General features: G+C 52.6%; 1 protein-coding gene across 1 annotated transcript in view; it reads right to left on the bottom strand.

The window, feature by feature from the left end:
• Window positions 1-7,697: 7,697 nt before the first annotated feature.
• ABCA13 (ATP binding cassette subfamily A member 13) overlaps window positions 7,698-13,647 on the bottom strand; it is a 153,914-nt gene continuing 147,964 nt past the window's right edge. The window contains 5 exon segments of the mRNA XM_036247397.1: window positions 7,698-7,793; window positions 8,374-8,511; window positions 10,223-10,325; window positions 12,354-12,446; window positions 12,934-13,037. Coding sequence (XP_036103290.1) covers window positions 7,698-7,793; window positions 8,374-8,511; window positions 10,223-10,325; window positions 12,354-12,446; window positions 12,934-13,037 — 534 coding nt within the window.

Here is a 13,647-nt window from a genome sequence, read left to right as displayed (position 1 = left end):
GTGCTTTTCCAGCAATTTCCACTTACCACTCTGATGGCGGCCTCTCTATTCCGAAGCCTTGGACTCCGTCTTCCTCAGTTCACGAGATGCTGGCCGACCTCTTGAAATTGGTTAAGGTTCAAAGAAAGGGAAAGACGGAGGAGCTGGTGTTAGCACAGCACAAATTGGGAGTTTCTTAAAAGCAGTCGGGTACATAATTGAAAACTAATTGAATGTTCTAATTCATATGCATAAAAACCAATTTGCATTGTTTCATTATTTAAAAGCAAAAAAAAGGTGAGGATGTGGTGAGAATCTGCTTGAGGAATGTTCCTCTGAGAATATTCAGAAAAAAAACTCAGCTTAACTCTTTAGATCTTGGAAATCTATTTTGGAAATACCTAAATGCTGCAAACAACCTATGTTTTGGCATTGATTCCCAATGAACAGAAATTGTATTAGAGCTAGTTATATCCACATGGTACCTTATAACAGAATTCCAATCTTAAGCATGATCCCCCTGGACAAAGAGCAGATGGCTCGGTGTTCAAATTGATTCACGCGGAAACCTGTGTGGCTGTGAGATTTTAGTCCCTCCAGAGCCAATAGTTTCAGAAAAACATGAGGAATTTCATTTAACGAAAGGAAATGAACAGAAATGCAGAACACCCGCTGCTCACCTCCCCCAGTACTAGTTTTTAATCTGGGTTGAACCCTGTGCTGGACATTCTCTGGACCACAGGCCGACACTCCAACCGCTGAGCCAAACCGGCCAGGGCTGTGCTGGACATTTTAACATAATTTCGCCACTTAATTTAGATGTAATTCGAAGAACCGCGTGCTCCCTTCTCACGGCCTCGCCTTTTCTCCGTCGGAAAAGCCCACGGCAGCCACGAAGCGAGGCCCTCGCCCCTGAACAGATTGACCGCCCTGGCGCGTCCTGCCTGGTGTTCATTGTCCTCCGTAAAAACGGCATTTCCAGAAGGCTTGTTTCTGGTGAGACGGAGTCACCTCATTCGCCCTCCCACGGGAACAACTAGAAAGACTGGGAAGTAACGTGTGAGACAATGGTCTCGGACGTCAGAGACCCTCGAGTGAGACACACTCCTCACGCCCGTCGGGATGGGGCTGGGAGGCAGGACGTCCCCTCCCGGGGTCCCGCCCATCCCGGGTGAGAGGCAAGCTGCATAGACGCCTGTCTGGTTCCAGAGCCCACCCTCCTCCCCCTGCTCTGCATCTCACAACATTTCACTCAGCAGAACGAGGAGAAAAGCTTTTCAAAGGAACTACAGAGAAAATACTTAGCTGTGTAAAGGGGCAAAGTCCATCATAAACGTGAAACCGGGGGCACACTCAGTGAGTGAGCATGAGAAAGGCATCCCTGAGGGCGGCGGGCCCCAGGCCATCCACGGTCTTCAGGGCTGGGCAGGTCATTTGCACATGTTCTGTGGACACCATGGAGTCTTCCATGCAGTATGAAGGCTGTTTAGATGTTTTTGAAACATCTTGAATAGAACCAGGCCACCTACAAAACTCTATTTCTCCTCCAGAGCCTTTGTTTCCAAATTTCTTGGATTCAATAAACTATAGTCATAATCCAGTGCATTATCATCTTGGCAAAATTTTAATTTCCAGCAGTTCACATTGTCAAGTTTTGCAGCTCATCCACAAATGAATGCCAGGGCTCTGTAATGCCACATGGTAGACATTCTTGAAGTCCAAGAGTTCACACAATAAAGAAGAACCTACGCCCACTGGTCTTTCCTGTAGATCCTAAAAGGAAAGAACTCTGGTGTAGGTCGTTCTCAGTCTCAGGGATTCCTGTTCTTCCTGAACTATTTCTATATGTGCTGGCAAACCGCCTTGTCAGTGACAGAGCATCAGACCTCTCGGCTCACACTCCCCTTTCTCTCTCCTCACTGGCCCTGCAGCCACCCATCTTGTAGCCCACAGGTACCTTGAAGCATCATTTCCTGAGGCCTCATAGTGAGACTGAGCTTTAATAGTTCTCTAATTGGAGGCAGCACTGAGCAAATGATCATGTGAGGAACCCAGAGGGTAGTGGAGGCACTGCCAAAGTCTTAGAAGGGGGTGAGCCATCTAGAAACAGAGTCGGGGAGCAAGTGCTGGCAGTAAAGGGAGAGAAGAGAGGTCAGGAATGGTCACCTGGACATCACACCTTGTCTCAGCATTGGCTTCACTGCACTGAGGGCCAAATGCTGCATGACCTGCCATATGGTAGGGCCATGATCCAACAGGACACCAGAACCAATCTCCACCCTGGTGGAGATTTACTGAGTTCACCTGCTGCAAGGCTGACCAGAAAGACTGCATCACTGGGCACTACAGGACACAGGACACAGCCTAAGGCCACTCTACCAAGACCTGGAGACATAGCAGCTCTACCTCACACACAGAAACAAATACAGAGAGGTTGCCAAAATGGGGAGACAAAGAAACCTATGCCAAGTGAAAGAACAAGACACAACTCCAGACAAAAGCACTAAATGAAACGGAGGCCAGCAATCTACCAGATGCAGAGTTCAAAACACTGGTTATAAGGCTGCTCAATGAACTTAGAGGAAGAATGGATGGACTCAGTAACAACTTCAACAGAGAGAGTAAGCATAAAAATGGACATGGAAACCGTAAAAAAGAACCAGTCAGAATGAAGACCACAATACCGGAAATGAAGAATACACTCAAAGGAATCAACAGAAGGTTAGATGAGGCAGAGGATCAAATCACCAATTAGGAAGACAAGTCAGCAAAAAACACCCCATTAGAGCAGCAAAAGAAAAAAAATTCAAAAAACTGAGTACAGTTTAAGGGACCTCTGAGACATCAAGCATAGCAACTCTCTCACCGTGGGGTACCCAAAAGAGAAGAGCGAGAGCAAGGGATTGAAAACCTATTTGAAGATGTAATGACTAAAAACTCCCCTAACCTGGTCAAGGAGATGGATATGCAAGTCCAGGAAGTGCAGAGTTCCAAACAATATGAATCCAAAGAGGCCCACACCAAGACACATCATGATTAAAATGGCAAAGGTTAAAGACAAAGAGAATCATCCAGCTGGTGTGGCTCATTGGTTAAGTGTCGACCCATGCACCAAGAGGTAGCCAGTTCAATTCTTGGTCAGAACACATGCCCAGGTTGTGGGCCTGGTCCTCAGTGCGGAGTGTGCAGGAGGCGGCCAATTGATGTTCTCTCTCACCAATATTTCTATCTCTCTCTCTCCCTCTTCCTTCCTCTCTCTAAAATCAATAAAGAAAAAAAAAAAAAAAGACAAAAAGAATCTTAAAAGCAGCAAGAGAAAAGCAATTACCTACAAGGGAGCTCCCATTAGCCTGTCAGCTGATTTTGCAACAGAAACTGGAGCAGAAGGAAGCAAAGTGAGAAGATAACTCTCGTGGGATGCAGAGCCAGGTCTGCCAATGCAAGGCCAGTGGACGTCCCAGACCTGCTGCCATGCCCTGGTGTACAACCCTAACTCAGCTCAATGCATGCAAATGCAAATGAAGTTTTTGTGTGATCATATTTGGGCAGAACACAACCCAGTATAACACAGGGCAAGGGCATAGGTGGGAACCCATGTCTCATCAATCGTTATGACTACCCACAGAGATTTGTCTGAAGCCATGTTCCAGTTCTTCATGAACAAAATCAGAAAGTTAATATACAACCACAGTTTGGTAACATACAATTCAGCAGCACAAAGCCATACCCATGGGACAGAAGGGCCGTGGAAAAATGGTACACAGAATGTCGCCTTTTATTTGCAAAAAAGATAAGCTTCTGAGATTTTTAGACATGTTTTCTTTAACCAGTGAATTTTTCTAGGTTAGAGATGTGTGTTTAACTTAGTAGGCCTCATTTTTTAAAATACTTTAATGTAAAGAAAAATGGGATGAACTCACTGATGAGGTAGTGAAATGTCGCCTTTGCCATGACAAGCATAGCATAATTAAGAAAAGAAGCTTCTGATTTCTTCAGCAATTTAAAACCTTTTCCAGCAGGAAAATGTTTATCCATTAAAGCTCTCAATAGGAATCCTCAATGTGAGAAAATGACTATTTATTTCACCAAAATGGAAAATAGTCAGAAAATTCATGCTTCTCCTTGAATCTATTGCTCTCAATTTGATAATGATGTTTAGAAATACAAACAGTCTTGCCTGGCCGATGTGGCTCAGTGGATTGTGCATTGTCTCATGGACAGAGAGGTCCCAGTTTGATTCCCGGTCAGGGCACTTGCCTGGGTTGTCCCAGTAGGGGGCATGCATGAGGCAGCCAATCGATGTTTCTCTCTCTCCCTTCCTCTCGCTAAAATATCAATAAAAAAGTATTTTAAAAAGAAAAAAAATACAAATGGTCTCTGACCAACAGATCTGAATATGCTGCTTTTGTCTTGAAAATGGTAATAGTTTTAGAACCTGGGTTGCCCAAAGATAGCCATGCAATTTGACATGGCCTAGTTTATACAACATGTTAAATTGATTTAATTCTGTTTCCAGGCAAAATGGCCACATAACCTGTTATGTGTTCCCATCTGTCCAGCATGTTTCCTTCTTCTTGTGTGGAGGCAGAACCCCCATTTCACTGCACACTAACATAGCACTGTCCAGACATTCTTGCAGCCGAGTTATTGGCTGTGTGAATATTTCTGGTTGATATCATAGAAGCCTAAGTATGTAGAAAAGACTGCCAGGCAACCTTCCAAATGCCACACCCTTTTCCCATTCATCCAATTCCTCATTTTGCTGCTTCAAATACTGCGATTGCTGGAGCTCCAACAGCAGCCACTTTGGAACGTCAGGGAAATTCTACAAGTGGCAGAGCTAGGTGCTTGATGTCCGTGCGACTGCTCCATTCACTCTCCTCGAGAAACAGGAAATACCCAATTCTCATGGAACATTGATGCCATGATAGTGCCCTCTCCCTCAAATGTCCTTTCCACTTTCTCCAGTGGTCAAGGCCCACCCAGGGGTAACTATTTCATGAAGGTGGTTCCCCCTCCCTTTGTTAGAAGCATCACATTTATAATCACTGTGGCCCCAGAGCAGGAAGTGCATGTGGCCTGAGGATCTCACCTCACCTTCCCCACTGTGTGCATCTCAAGGACAAAGCACGTGGCTTTCCCACGTCCTTGTCCACCACCCCGTGTTCTTAGTATCTGCCATTGACTGATGTACACACCACGGGCTCGGTGGTACTGACTGAAAGGTGTGTGTGTGTGTGTGTGTGTGTGTGTGTGTGTGTGCATGTGTGCTTACATGACTGGAAGGGTTTGAATCATTCTGTATGTGGCATTCTGTATGTGTCACTGTTTATAAAATGTACCATAAACAGGCTGTCACTGAGCTGAAACCACGCATACCAACAAAAATCCAAAGGTGAAAACATGGTCAAACCCCCTTGAAAATGTTCAATGTCTATATCCTCCATCAGGGCAGGAAAATGTGATTTAAGTATCTGTGTCACAGTCACACATGCTAAATGGTGGGGTGGGGTGGGGTGTGCACATCTTGTGAGATGTTTGAGGTGATCATAATGAGCTGTTTTTCAACTTAGCATCCACTAAAACAAGCTGTGATCTTCACCCCCTTCTTTATTATCATAAACTATAATTCTTATTTGCTTTTTACAGTCTTGAGTTTGCAGGATGGCTTTAAGACATCCTGTTTAAATATCCGGATAAAGAGCAACTTTGTACTGAAAGCTACAGAACTGGAACCGGAGAATCATTGTTATCTCTGCCTCACGAAGCCATCCACGCAGACTGCTTTCAGAAAGGGGAGTTTGTTTAAGTCTCGGTTGCGTGACCTTAAGCCCAAAGGTCTTCAGACAAATGTTTAACTCCAAAGGCATAAAATATCTGCCTAATTTACAAATGCAGCAACATTTTTGACATTAACACAGGATTTGCCCTTTCGTGGTCAGTCTTCCGGGACCCGGCATTTCAGCGGGCGGGGCTCCCTTCCTTCCTGTTGTTCAAGGGTGTAACCAGGAGCAGACTTCTAGACACAGAGACTAGGAAAAATTCCCTCGGAGCAGAACACAGTGGAGTAAGACTCAATTAAATGCTAGCCTTTTCAAACTGGGAGATTTCCAGAAAGTTTGCCTTTTCTCTTTGACTCCACGCAGCGGCTCCCTGAATGCGAAAGGACGCGTGGCGCACACCCACCCCGTCCGAGTGGGTGGATCACGGCACAGCTGGTTTGTTCACAGCAGTGTTAGCGGGGGCGTGTTTCACAATTTCATTTATTGATTCAGCAACAGTAACAAAAGATTACATCTTCCATTCGACAACGAGCCAACGTGGGAAGTGGGGGAAAGAATCATAAATCTCTGAACTGTAACTTCTTTAAGAAAGCATGATTCATATGAATCAAATCATTCAATCAAAACTATCCCTGATTGTCTTCATCTTCACCATGTAAAAATGTCCCTAGCATGAAACAATAATCAGGAGAGACTAATTTTAATGAAATCTCGCCTCCATAAAGAAATGTCACAAGGAAGTGTTTTCCTTTGATCACGAGCTACTGTTGCTCAGAACGTCACTGGCTGTGGTTACATTTTGAAATGAGAGCAGTACCATCCACACTGAGGAGAAGATGGTTGAGGAGTATCTCAGAAACATCTGACCGGACACTGCCTTCGGCCGTGGGCAGGTCGAGCTGATGGATTTGCTAGCAGAGCAGGTGCACAGCCCTGCAGAGCCACTCAGCACTTTGCATCTGGCTTGTACCTGGAGGACAGTGATTCTGAGATGGCTAGAAAAATTCTTAAATTTTTGTAATGAATATTCCTATAATATACAGCATGCTCATTGTGTTTATATGATTAGCATGTATGTTGGAATAACGGGGGGCTCTTTAGGGTTCAGGCCAAAGTGCTGCCGCCCCAGCATTTCAGACCTGCAGGCCTGGGGACCTGCAGTCTCGTGGCCCCACAGCTGCTAATGTGGCTGAAAACTACTGACTCAAATAGTTTGTAAATGCTGATGACTAATCCAAATTAAGAAAAAGAAGATCTAGTCACACCCTTTCATTCTGTACTCCCTTAAAATTATAACCTGTGAAAGTCTGGTAAAACTTTTATAAATGACAGATTACCAAGTTCAATTTATTTAATTTTGCTAAAATGCTGACAGATTACCAAGTTCAATTTATTTAATTTTGCTAAAATGCTGACTAAAAAGATCTTTAATTCATATTTTTAAAGCATCTTTTAGATGGAAAAAAAGGCCATTTTTTAATGTCATACCATGTAATGTCATCCAGTGTAAGGAGAATTGCATGTAAATCAATGATCCTATTTAGACACCTGTAAGCCATCTAGTAAGAAGATGAGACAGAGCGAGCCCTGGGCACCGTCTCCTGCAATGACGGGACATTGGCCCGGGGCCTCAGAAGTAAAATGCAGTGTTGATGTGGACCATCCCCAGGGCCTCGCCAGCCCCAAGCTGCTGGGTTGGACTTGAAACTCACTCCCCACCTGGGCTCGCAAAGGGGGTGAGTGTGTGGGAGGGACCGTGAAGTCTGCGGGGAAGAGGCCATCTGTGTGCTGGGTATTAACTAACAGAGTCTGGAGAGGAGACGAAGGAGATGGTGAAATCCGGCCGCCTGGGGCTCGGCCACTCCGCACGGCCTCTCTGATCTCCGGGGACTGACGGAGGGACGCGGCTTCCCCTCCACAGCCCATTCTCCGGGCTCAGACGGGCAGGCCGTGTGGCCGGTGGCTGCTGGTGGCCGGACCCGGAGCGGCCCGTGGAGTCGGCTGGGGCTCAGCAGCAAAATCAATAAATACCTGAAATAAAGAGCGAAAGTGATTGTTAACCAGAATGCCTGACCTTGTTCTTAAATATTATAAGAAGAAAATCCTCCCAGAACACTGCCCAACTTCTTCCGGAAAACCAGCACCCGCTCACACCACCCTCCTAAACCCCAGAAACGGGGGAGTCACTGAACCCAAACTCCAGGACTGACCAACGTTCTGGACCAGGAAGGAGTGCCCGGGGGGCCCCAGCGCCTCACGCCTTTAGAAAGAGCTGCCACTTAAGCCTACACTCTGATGCCCTTGGTAAACCAGGCGCCTGTCCTCCCAAAGTCAGCGCCCCTCAGCCCCAGCCGCAGGCACATGAGATCCCTGGGGTGGGGGCGGGGCGGGTGGGCAGGCAAGGTAGGGGCTGTGATGCACCTACGGAATGGCCAGGGTACCCGTGAGCACACGGACGCCGTGCCACACATGCACGCTGAGTGAGAGCAGACCATGAGCACCTCCCGCCACGCGCCCTCACCAGCTGCGTGAAACCCGACGGCACTCCCTTAAAAGCCCCGGCGCCCCCCGAGCACAGCCCGCTGCACCTCCAACTCCCCAAGGCGCCCACCTGCTCCAGGGTGGGCTGCTGGATGGAGTAGTGTCTGATGCTCAACGCGGTCTTGTTGTCCGCCAGGACTCTGAACAGGTCGGCTAAGCAATCCCGTCTCCTTGGCACGTGATATTCCAGCACATTGAGGCGCTGCCCCTGCAAGTCCAGACGGGAAGTGTCTCCTAAGCAATCGTCACACAGGATCGATCGTGCTAACCACACGCAGGTGCAGCGGTGAGCGGGTCCCCAGGGGGCAGTTAGCACCGACCGCTGGCCACGAGTTGTACTCGACCAGCAGCAGGTGACCCCGGCTCGGCGACCCCTGGGAGATACGGGGCTGCTCTAAGCGACATTTTGAAACGTGAAGTGGGGACAGCGGCGATGTCTTACAGGGTCCTCTCGTGTCCTCAACCGGAGGTCCCTGTCCTGCACAGCCTGCCCTGACCCGGCAGGGTTCCATCTCTGTCACAGCTGCGGCGGGGACACCACCTCCTGGACATTATGAAGAACTGGGACCACACCAGCCCTCACTGCGCCCCAGGGACCTGGGGCTGCTGCTCCTCAAAGGTCATGTGCAAGCGAGGCTCCAGATCAGCAGGCTGAGGCCTGACACCCTGAGTTGTGACCTGCTCCCTGGTGGGGGGGGGGGGTGCGGATAGGAAGATGCTGCTGGGGCCTGACACCCTGAGTTCTGACCTGCTCCCTGGGCGGGGGGTGCGGATAAGAAGATGCTGCTGGGGCCTGAGACCCTGAGTTCTGACCTGCTCCCGGGGGGGGGGTGCGGATAAGAAGATGCTGCTGGGGCCTGAGACCCTGAGTTCTGACCTGCTCCCTGGGCGGGGGGTGCGGATAGGAAGATGCTGCTGGGGCCTGAAACCCTGAGTTCTGACCTGCTCCCTGGGCGGGGGGTGCGGATAAGAAGATGCTGCTGGGGCCTGAGACCCTGAGTTCTGACCTGCTCCCTGGGGGGGGGGGCGGGTAGGAAGATGCTGCTGGGGCTTGACACCCTGAGTTCTGACCTGTTCCCTGGTGGGGGAAGGGAGATGCTGCTGGGGCTGAGACCTTGCAGGTCTGACCTGCTCCCTGGGGGGGGGGGCGGGTAGGAAGATGCTGCTGGGGCTTGACACCCTGAGTTCTGACCTGTTCCCTGGGGGGGGAAGGGAGATGCTGCTGGGGCCTGAGACCTTGCAGGTCTGACCTGCTCCCTGGGGGGGGGGGGGCGGGTAGGAAGATGCTGCTGGGGCCTGACACCCTGAGTTCTGACCTGCTCCCTGGGGGGGGGGGCGGGTAGGAAGATGCTGCTGGGGCCTGAGACCCTGAGTTCTGACCTGCTCCCTGGGCGGGGGGTGCGGATAAGAAGATGCTGCTGGGTCCTGAGACCCTGAGTTCTGACCTGCTCCCTGAGGGGTGAAGATACTGGTGCCCGAGACCCTGCAGGTCCAGCCAGCTCCTGGGGGAAGAGGTTGCTGGTTCGGGGACCACACTTTGCATCACCTTGGTGGAGGATCATGACCTCAAGCACAGGTGCTTCTTGGGAACAATGCTGAAATCCTCAAGCCCATAACCAACCACAAATGTATGAGAGGAATTAACTTTGGCAATTATCTGTGCTGAACCAATGGAGTGCGCCCGAAGATAAGGGGTGTGTGACGGCAGTCCCCTTGGGCCACCCACCCGCGGACCTGCAGGCGAGGCGTCCTCCCGGCGGTCGGCGGGGACCCAGTGCCCGGCTGGGTCTGAGGAGCGGAGGCCCGGCTCTGCCGTGAGGCCGGGACACCGCGTGTCGTCTCGAAGCAGCACAGACGCGGGCGGGGGCAGGGCCCTGACAGCAGTTGTACTGGGGACACAGCCGGGACGGCAGCCCTACCTGCAGCCGGACGTCCGGGAAGTGGAGCCCGAGGCAGTCGGAGACGGCGCGGGCCGCGCTTCCTTCCTCACAGGCCACCCGGACCACGTAACCAGCACCGAACCTGGGGGCGGACGGGCGAGCGGTCACTGCTCTGCGGACCCGAGGTGGGTGCCCTCGGTCCACACCCACGGGGCAGTACAAGGAAGACGCCAGCCCAACTGCAGGGGGATCTCGGGTTCTCAGAAACGGTTCAGGAGGAAATCAGAGCTCAGCTGTGCAGTTCGTCTGGTTCCGCTTGCACGGCACAGACACTGACTTATCTTTTTTTAAACCATCAAATCCTGGAATCGACACCGTTTGCTAAAGGGAAGGTGAACACGCTCACTGACAGCAGGTGCGGGAGGGCAGCGAGAGCCGGGGGGCCCGCCCCCAGCTGGGGAAGGACAAGGGGTGCCTGAGCTGCCAGCCAGCAGGACTCTCCTGGGAGCAACTCCCCAGGCTGCAGGGGGCGCTGCGGCCTGAGAGCAGCAGAGGCTGACACTGCAGCGGCAGGCGGTGCCGGTGCAGACCGGCCACACCCGAGGAGTCACACTGTGACCTCCCAGGACGCATGGGCTTCCCGATGCTGTTCTGCTGCCGTGGCCAGTGCTGGGCCCGCACACGACCGCGTCTCTACACATCTCTGACTGCGAAGCAGAACTCGGCGGCGGCGCGGTCTAAGCTCAAGGACACCCTGGTGGGAGCCCGCATCCCCCACACACGGGGAACCGAGAACCCAGCGGCAGATGGCCCAGTGCCCAGGCCCGGGCTGGGACCTTCCCACTGAGGCCAGGGTGTGAAATCCTACTTCCCTCTCGACCACACCTACTACGGGGAGCAGACCACATGCTGAGAACAGTCCCGGGTAGGCTCACCGGCAGGACTGGCCCTGAGCAGGAGGCAGCAGGGAGCCTGACCACCCCCCGCCACAGCACCAGGCCACCAGAAACCCACCTGTGCCCCCCAGGACGGCGTCACAGTCCCAACATCCAACAGTGGTTTTCTCCACAAAATTAACGTACTTTAACCTGACACCTGTGACTTTCACAAATCTCTGCTCGCCAATTCTAATGCTAAAAACATTGATCAGATGAAAACAGCGATTTATCAACATAAGTAAATCTAGATTTTAAAAAAAGATTAAACAACAAATTAAAAAGAAATTAGAAATTCTGAAAACAGTTTAGGCAACACCAAATATTTTAAGAGTTCTACTGGGACATAAGAGCCATCATAGAAATTGATGACAAAATCGCCAGGATTCCAAACAGTAAATGGAGAAAGGACGTGAGAGCCAGCGAGCCAGGAAGAGCCTACGGCCGGAGGGGCCTGTGGTCTCTCATTCAAACGCCTCCTCTCCTCCTGGCCAAGGGCGGCCCTTCCGACCACACCCAGTACACCGACGAGGACCCTGACTCGCTCGGTGAGGGACACAGGCACCGACTGCTCAGAAGGGGTCTGAGAGAGCCAAGAGCGTTTTAAAGGGTAAAGGTAAACACTTGCAAAAGGTGGAAACTGAAAAAATGTGTTGCTTGCAGGGCCTTGGCTCAGCCTTCTGCTGAGTGAGGATTGTCGGATTATCTGAAAGACAATGAACCACCCAGCAGATGCAGGACGAGGTACCAGACCAGTCCACCTGCAAAGTGGACAACGGGCCAGGCAGAGCGCGTCATGCCGGAAGCTAGAAGCAGAGTATATAACCTACACCCCAACTGTTGTTCAAGGTTGACTCCTTTCTTGGGTTTAGCCCGCCTGCACCCAGGCGCATGCAATAATATCGTTTTTGCTCTACACTGGCCTTGCGCCGTGGATGTGATCTCCTGCCGGCTCAGGACTCTTAGGGTCTTGTGCCAGTGAGGGCCCGCTGTCCTGTCCTCATCTGGACTCTGCAACAGCCCTGCCAGCTTCCCCGGGTCCCACGTGAGCCCTGTGCCCTGGGACAGACAGACAGGCGGTCGGGAAAGGCTGGGCTCAGAGCTGCGGTCGGCCCATGACCTCTCCCCCTCGGGCCTCATCGCCGGCCTCTGAGGAGCTACCTGGCCGGGCTGTCGGTGGAGCACCCACCCACAACCCCGTCTCGCTGTGCGCACCAGGGAGAGAATGCACGCACCTGTCCCTGAGGTGCTGGGGGGAGCCGAGACACCGGAAGCTGCCGTTGACCATGATGGTGAGTCTCGTGCAGAGGGCCTCACACTCCTCCATGCTGCGGGGACAGGAGACAGGTGAGCGTCCGGGGCCGGGCCCACATCAAACAGCAACACCACAGGACAGCGAGACACCTGTGCTGCCAGCTGGTCCGCTCTCCGCGCAGAAACACGGTCACACAGCCGCCGGCCGGGCACTGCCGGCCTCTCCGTCCCCAGGACGAGCAGGGGGTCGAGGAGGAAAGTCCACGCTGCCACCAGCCCTGCGAGCCGCACCCGCCCTTCACTGCAGCCCACTGGGAGTGACCGCGGGGGGCCACCTGCACTCCGCCCGAGGAGGGGTCCGGCTCGCTCAGGACCACAGACTGGGCAAGGGTGGGAGGGACACCTGTGGTGCGGGCTGTGGCTGTGTCTACCTGACCCCCCACCTGTGGGCAGTGCCCGTCTCGACACGCAGGGAGAAATGCCGCCGCAGAGCTGCTGTGGGCACGAGGACCCGGGGGCCAGCCCGCCTGGACGCCCAGCCCCTGCTGCCCCGTGGCTCACCTGTGGGAGGTCAGCACCACGGCACAGCCTTCCAGAACCTCCTCCGTTAGCACCCTCCACAGGAACCGCTTGGAGCAGGGGTCCATCCCCGAGCTGGGCTCGTCCTGGTGACAGAGCCCAGTGACAGGCGGGGCCCGGCCCGCAGGAGCCCCCACTCCGGCTCCGGGCAGCTGTCCGCGCCGCCTGGCTCCGGGCCCACACACGGGCACCTCCAGCCCAGCTGGGCTCCATGTGGGGTCCGGGTGGTGAGCCCGTGTTTCCAAACTGCACCCTCAGCCGCTGACACGCGTCAGAAAGAGCGGCAGCAGGAGAGGGTGTATTCACCACCTCAGTCCAGGGTGCTTCCGGCACCTGCCCTGCTCCTGCAGTGACGCCCTCCCCCAACCGTGTCTGCGAGAGGTGCTCACGGGTGCGGTGTGGACTGAGCTGCTGCCGCCGGGAGCCCTGAACACGTGTCCTTAGGGGCTCAAGGCGGCACCTGTCACCCAGGGCCGCGAGCGCGTCTGCCCCCGGGACACCCGGTGGTTAGGGCGTCGAATCAGAAAACGGCCACAGCCAGCCCAGTGGCCGTCTGGTGTGAACAAATCAAAATTATACCTTTTCGTTTTGTGTTTTGGTCAGATAGGGGAAAACGTTTTTTGGGTGTGCCGCAGAATTTTAGTCACTAGCCTGCGTGCCGTGAGAGAGGCTGGAAATCACTGGGCTTGAGGACAA

The sequence above is a fragment of the Molossus molossus genome, unplaced genomic scaffold (genome assembly GCF_014108415.1).
Source record: "Molossus molossus isolate mMolMol1 unplaced genomic scaffold, mMolMol1.p scaffold_m16_p_7, whole genome shotgun sequence".
NCBI classification, from domain to species: domain Eukaryota; kingdom Metazoa; phylum Chordata; class Mammalia; order Chiroptera; family Molossidae; genus Molossus; species Molossus molossus.
This window is presented reverse-complemented; position numbering and strand designations above follow the sequence as displayed.